Source organism: Haliotis asinina, chromosome 16, assembly GCF_037392515.1.
Source record: "Haliotis asinina isolate JCU_RB_2024 chromosome 16, JCU_Hal_asi_v2, whole genome shotgun sequence".
Lineage (NCBI taxonomy): Eukaryota > Metazoa > Mollusca > Gastropoda > Lepetellida > Haliotidae > Haliotis > Haliotis asinina.
The window spans coordinates 25,753,754-25,761,100 of NC_090295.1; the positions used below are offsets into that span (position 1 = coordinate 25,753,754).

General features: G+C 42.9%; 1 protein-coding gene across 1 annotated transcript; it reads left to right on the top strand.

Annotated features, from left to right (window-relative positions):
- The first annotated feature begins 3,572 nt into the window (after window positions 1-3,572).
- LOC137267725 (melanoma-associated antigen E1-like) lies at window positions 3,573-5,733 on the top strand. The gene is made up of 2 exons (XM_067802182.1): window positions 3,573-4,910; window positions 5,614-5,733. The coding sequence occupies exons 1-2, from the start codon at window positions 3,573-3,575 to the stop codon at window positions 5,731-5,733; spliced, it is 1,458 nt and encodes a 485-aa protein (XP_067658283.1).
- Window positions 5,734-7,347: the final 1,614 nt, after the last annotated feature.

Below are 7,347 nucleotides of genomic sequence, written 5' to 3' on the forward strand. Positions count from 1 at the left end.
ATAATTGCAACAACAATGGACATAATGACAACAGGTGGCGGTAGATAATGACAACAATGAACATAATGACAAGAGGTGGCGGTAGATAATAGCAACAGCAATGGACATACTGACAACAGGTGGTGGTAGATAATGACAACAAAAATGAACATAAAGACAACAGGTGGCTCTAGATAATGACAACAATAGACATAATGACTACAGGTGGCGGTAGATAACTGCAACAACAATGGGCATAATGACAACAGGTGGTGGTAGATAATGACAACAACAATGAACATAATGACAACAGCTGGTGGTAGATAATGACAACGTCAATGGACATAATGACAACAGGTGGCTCTAGATAATGACAACAATGAACACAATGACAAGAGATGGCGGTAGATAATGACAGCAACAATGAACATAATGACAACAGGTGGTGGTAGATAATTGCAACAACAATGGACATAATGACAACAGGTGGTGGTAGATGACAACAACAATGAACATAATGACAAAAGGTGACGGTAGATAATTACAACAACAATGGACATAATGACAACAAGTGGCTCTAGATAATGACAACAACAATGGACATAATAAGGACAGGTGGCGGTAGATAATGACAACAGTAGTGGATATAATGACAACAGGTGGCGGTGGTAGATAATGCCAGCAACAATGAACATAATGACAACAGGTGGTTGTAGATAATGACAACAACAATGAACATAATTACAGCAGGTGGTGGTAGATAATGACAACAACAATGGACATAATAAGGACAGGTGGCGGTAGATAATGACAACAGTAGTGGATATAATGACAACAGGTGGCGGTGGTAGATAATGCCTGCAACAATGAACATAATGACAACAGGTGGTTGTAGATAATGACAACAACAATGAACATAATGACAAAAGGTGGTGGTAGATAATGACAACAATGGACATAATGACAACAAGTGGCTCTAGATAATGACAACAACAATGGACATAATAAGGACAGGTGGTGGTAGATAATGACAACAGAGTGGATATAATGACAACAGGTGGCGGTGGTAGATAATAGCAACAGCAACAAACATAATGACAACAGGTGGTGGTAGATAATGACAACAACAATGAACATAATGACAACAGGTGGTGGTAGATAATGACAACAACAATGAACATAATTACTACAGGTGGTGGTAGATAATGACAACAATAATGGACATAATGACAAAAGGTGAAGGTAGATAATGACAACAACAATGGACATAATGACAACAAGCGGCTCTAGATAATGACAACAACAATGGACATAAGAATATGACAACAAAAATGAACATAATGAGAACAGGTGGTGGTAGATAATGACAACAACAATGGACATAATGACAAAAGGTGAAGGTAGATAATGACAACAACAATGGACATAATGACAACAAGCGGCTCTAGATAATGACAACAACAATGGACATAAGAAGAACAGGTGGTGGTAGAAAATGACAACAACAATGGACATAATGACAGCGTGATGGCTCATAATAACGACAACAGTGGAACATCTGTTGTTAGCCTATTGTCATTTCCAAGTTAACAGGCTCCTGGGTCAACGCACTGTTATCTGACCATAAAACACACCTAGACCAGTATACTCCCACTCTGTACGTGGGCCCATGGACCACAGGGGAAATAGATGGGTTGTGTCCGCTTTAGCATCACTGTACCTCAGATGATCATACGTCGATATGTGACACTACTGAACGCCATATAGCTTCTGTATAGACACAGTGCTACACTACACTACGCCATAGAGCAGACCCAGTACAACACTACTGAACGCCATATAGCTTCAGTATAGACACAGTGCTACACTACAGCACGCAATAAATTACAGCTGTAGTACGGACCCAGTACAACACTACAGCACGTCATAAATTACAGCTGTAGCACGGACCCAGTACTACTCTACAACACGTCATAAATTACAGCTGTAGTACGGACCCAGTACTACACTACAGCACGTCATATAGCTGTAGTACGGACCCAGTACTACACTACAGCACGTCATAAATTACAGCTGTAGTACGGACCCAGTACTACACTACAGCACGTCATAAATTACAACTGTAGTACGGACACAGTACTAAACTACTGCATGTCATATAGCTGTAGCACGGACCCAGTACTGCGCTGAAATTACAGCTGTAGTACGGACCCAGTACTACACTACAGCACGTCATAAATTACAGCTGTAGTATGGACCCAGTACTGCGTTGCGGCACGTCATAAATTACAGCTGTAGTACGGACTCAGTACTACACTACAGCACGTCATATAGCTGTAGTACGGACCCAGTACTACGCTACTGCTCAACATATAGCTCTAGTGTGCACCCAGTACTACACTACTGCCCGTCATGTAGCTCTCGTACAAACCCAGTTCTAAATTACTGCACATCATATAGCTCTCGTACAGATCCAGTCCTAAATTCCTGAACGCTATATAGCTCTAGTACGGACCCAGTAATACACTACTGCACAGCATATAGCTCTAGAACAGACCCAGTACTAAATTACTGCACGTCATATAGCTGTCGAACAGACCAAGTGCTGCACAACTGCACGCCATCAAGGAGATCTCTCTGGGACACCAAATACTGGGGTCGGCAACAACATAACCAACCACACATTTCCAGATATTCAGATTTATTTGGTAAATAAAGGTGACCGGGTGATGGTGTCCCCGAGGGCGTAGCGTGCCAGCCATGGGTCAGTTGGATGACGGCATCAACTGGCTGATACTCATATCACGGCTCTTAATCCCTTAATGTCATTGCTCCAGGGAAGTCAGTTGTTCATGAACGGACTCTTAAAACTTAAAGCTGGTTTCTGCGTTTGACCACAATTCAACCAACCGCTCATTTGGTTTCGTAAAGACCTTTATCCCCCGGGCTCACTGAAAGTCTTGGAGCACGGAAGCTTCTTAAGAGTGTCCACTGAGTGGTCAGTCCACGTCTTAGCGGTAGCTACTGTAACACTTGAAATGCATCCAACAAAGTCAATTTGTTGAGCGGTCCCATAAACACCTAACACATGTGGCTGAGTCATCAGTCGTGATTACAGGGAATCGCTGCTAGCCGCTGTACGTCATTGTCTGGACTGTTGCAACCAGCATGGCGAGAATGAACAACGTCAAGATCTCAAACACAAATGGACTTAATAGGTACACAGAAACACATATTGCATATTAACTAGCAGCGATACCTTAATTATGTCGTGTACTGTTAGTATATGACAGTTTCTGATGACATGGGCAGGGGACGGCCAACTCGCCCCTTGTGAATGGAGACGTATCTGTTTTCGCACTGAATGTGTCATCCTGTTCATTTACAGTTGACGTATTACGCTGCAACTGCGTCACTGCCTGACTCCGTAAGGCCTCCATGTTTTTTTCTGTATTTTTTAAAATTATAGCTGCAATGCTTCACATTCAGTTTTGTGGCAACGTATAAATCTCATAGCTTATTAGTTATACACATTTCTCATAGTAATGTTTTTGTTTGGGTATGCTAATCAGTTTTAACATCTCGCCACTGCGATGGTACTGTCACTCAACGGTAGTGGAGAAGGTGGTGTGTCGGTCTATTGTTTCCCCCCTACAGATAGTGGAGAAGGAGGTTTGAGGCTATTGCTCCAACCTAAAGGTAGTGGAGAAGGAGGTTTGAGGCTATTGTTACCACCTAAAGGTAATGGAGAAGGAGGTGAGAGTCTATTGTTACCACCTAAAGGTAGTGGAGAAGGAGGTTTGAGTCTATTGTTACCACCTAAAGATAATGGAGAAGGAGGTTTGAGTCTATTGTTACCACCTAAAGGTAGTGGAGAAGGAGGTGAGAGTCTATTGCTACCACCTAAAGATAATGGAGAAGGAGGTTTGAGGCTATTGTTACCACCTAAAGGTAATGGAGAAAGAGGTTTGAGTCTATTGTTACCACCTAAAGGTAGTGGAGAAGGGGGTTTGAGTCTATTGCTCCAACCTAAAGGTAATGGAGAAAGAGGTTTGAGTCTATTGTTACCACCTAAAGGTAGTGGAGAAGGAGGTTTGAGTCTATTGTTACCACCTAAAGATAATGGAGAAGGAGGTTTGAGTCTATTGTTACCACCTAAAGGTAATGGAGAAGGAGGTTTGAGTCTATTGTTACCACCTAAAGATAATGGAGAAAGAGGTTTGAGTCTATTGTTACCACCTAAAGGTAGTGGAGAAGGAGGTGAGAGTCTATTGCTACCACCTAAAGATAATGGAGAAGGAGGTTTGAGTCTATTGCTACCACCTAAAGGTAATGGAGAAAGAGGTTTGAGTCTATTGTTACCACCTAAAGGTAGTGGAGAAGGGGGTTTGAGTCTATTGCTCCAACCTAAAGGTAATGGAGAAAGAGGTTTGAGTCTATTGTTACCACCTAAAGGTAGTGGAGAAGGAGGTTTGAGTCTATTGCTACCACCTAAAGATAATGGAGAAGGAGGTTTGAGTCTATTGTTACCACCTAAAGGTAATGGAGAAGGAGGTTTGAGTCTATTGTTACCACCCAAAGGTAGTGGAGAAGGAGGTTTGAGTCTATTGCTCCCACCTAAAGGCAATGGAGAAGGAGGTTTGAGTCTATTGCTCCAACCTAAAGGTAATGGAGGAGGTCTGAGTCTATTGCTCCCACCTAAAGGTAATGGCGAAGGAGGTTTGAGTCTATTGCTCCAACCTAAAGGTAATGGAGAAGGAGGTTTGAGTCTTTTGCTCCAACCTAAAGGTAATGGCGAAGGAGGTTTGAGTCTATTGCTCCTACCTAAAGGTAATGGCGAAGGAGGTTTGAGTCTATTGCTCCCACCTAAAGGTAGTGCAGAAGGAGGCGTGAGTCTATTGTTACCACCTAAAGGTAATGGAGAAGGTGGCGTGAGTCTATTCTTGCCATGTAAAGAGAGAGGAGAGGTTGGTGAGTGAATTGTTACCATCCAAAGGTAGTGAAGAGGGGATGTGAGGATGTGATGTTACCACCCAAAAGTACCCGTGAACATCCGGGGTAAAATAGGTCTTCAGCAACCCATGCTTGCCACAAGAGGCGACTATTCTTGGCGTGGCCGACTAACAGGACCGGGTGGTTAGGCTCACTTACTTGGGAGACACGTGTGACCGGTTAACAGCTGCGTAGATCGATGCTCATGCTGTTGATCACTAGATTGTCTGGTCCAGACTCAAAAGTTCACAGACCGCCACCATAGCTGAAATATTGCTCAGTGCGGCGTAAAACTAACCTTACTCACTCACTCATTCACTCAGTGTCACCCAGAGGTAGAGGGCGAGATGCACACTGATTGTCAACCCTAAGGACTGTCCACTGGTACTTAATCGAGATTCGAATGACGTGTCCCAGAACCCTCCAAGGGAAGATCACTGAGTTAAAAGAAGATTGAAGCAGATGTTTGTTCATTGAACATGCATGTGGATGCATGTTGGGACAGCCTTATGAGGGGATGAAGATACCATAGTGTTAAAACTTTGTGTTTACCGACAACATACAAGTCTCACCATTTCCCATATAGTTAATACACTCAGTTCAGATTAATGACTTCATAATCAAGGATATGTCTGATTTTAGGGAAGTAAACAGACAGTATTTGCTGAGGATGAATTGCCCCTATTAACGGAGGCCTGCTGTATGCCGGGAGCGTTCGGCACTCCGCTGTCACCGGATATTCGTCGCAGTGTTCTCCATTAAAAACTTTTCCAATTGTTCACTTTCCTCAAATCACTCAAAACGTCAAACATGAATCCTCTTGGTGATCAAACATTACTAAGGCATTGAAAATCAACGGACGTTTGTTTTGTGATTAACCCAGGTCCATCATCTAAAATCATTCATTGTCCGCTCCCCGCCCGATGTCTGAACGTGCAGAAGAGAGCGATTGCAGGTGGAGATCCTGTAATGGAGGTCCCCTGTGTTTGTATGGTTGATGACATCGGCTCAGGTTCGACATTGGTCAGACCGTTGTCAACCCACTGATCACAACTCAGGAAAATGTAAACATATTGTAAAAATCGAAACTGGAATTTCTGCGGAAGATGGAGATATGCATACAGCCTCACGGAAGTCAAACATAATGTTGCCTGGCTGGTTTAGTCGTGTTTGCGTTACATGCCTTGGGGCCAGTGTTGATCAGAATTAATTAGAACTTTTGAGATGATACCCAAAACACCGGAAGGATGAGACCTTTGTCGGTACAGCCCTCCATGTCGACAATATTGGTGAAATTGGATGCGATCGTGAGAAACAAGCTGTTTTGAAATGTAATTGGCACTCTGGCTGTTGACAACGTCAATGGACAGCAACTAGATAGCTAATATCGTACGTCAGCTCGACGTGGCTTTTCCGCTACATTCACTGCACGCTGATTAACACTTTTCTTAACATGAAGTACCTGAAAAAATGTATCTGATCAAAATTAGTTGGTTGCATTGCAACCCACTGCTATCCCCAAGTTCATGTAATCTTTAGGATTTTCTTCGTCAATAGTTCATCGAACGTCCTTTCAGAACTCTACTTCAGCATATTTTGTTCCTGAAAAAGACTCACTTGTTTAAGATTGAAGTTATGCATTATCAAATGAGTGTGGCAGAGTGCCTTCAGTGAGGTCCGGGGCCTGTACAGTAGTCGGGTAAAATACTTTGCCAATCAGTTACTTCATCTCTTCAGGTTAATGAATTTGTTTGTTCATAATGACCACCTGCAGGTGTGAACTAAGAACAAACTGTATTACAGCACATGGCGTGACGGGAAATAATTGTAATGTAATCGTATTTACACAAACCGACAAACTGACTGACTTGGTGTAATTTCCACATCAATGGAGTTGAAACTGGACGTAATGACAACCCTGTTTGAATGGCCCAGATAGCGGCTGCAGATCCCTGCTGCATGGCTACAGGCTGCGATTGTTCGTTCACCCTTTGTCTCGCCCGGAAATATAACATTTTACGACTGACACGGATGAACACCGTACCCATGAAAGAATCACATGAACTATCATTACTGAGCGGTTTCTAAACGATAGCTCAACTTTCATTTTAATAGAGTCGGGTTTATTTTCCCGAAAGACTCCTTATAAACATCCGAAATATCGGAGTCGTGTCAACCATTTGTCTTTAGTTCGACTGTTCAGCTGCACTGACTTGTGCAGTATTCCAAGAATAAGTTCACTGGCATTATTTGTCATCGGTTTAGCTATCTCCACTGTGAACATATCGGCTTGATGTTCCTGGCAGCGGACACGGTGCTGCTATGTTTCTACTACAACCATAGTCAGTATACGTACTGGGCAGTTCAACTAGCCTG

Excerpts from the sequence above, each read along its gene's own strand:
- LOC137267725 (XM_067802182.1), top strand. The coding sequence starts at position 3,573 with ATGGTACTGTCACTCAACGGTAGTGGAGAAGGTGGTGTGTCGGTCTAT. Across the intron at positions 4,911-5,613 it reads AAGGTAATGGAGAAGGTGGC|GGAAGTAAACAGACAGTATT; the intron begins GTGAGTCTATTC and ends GTCTGATTTTAG.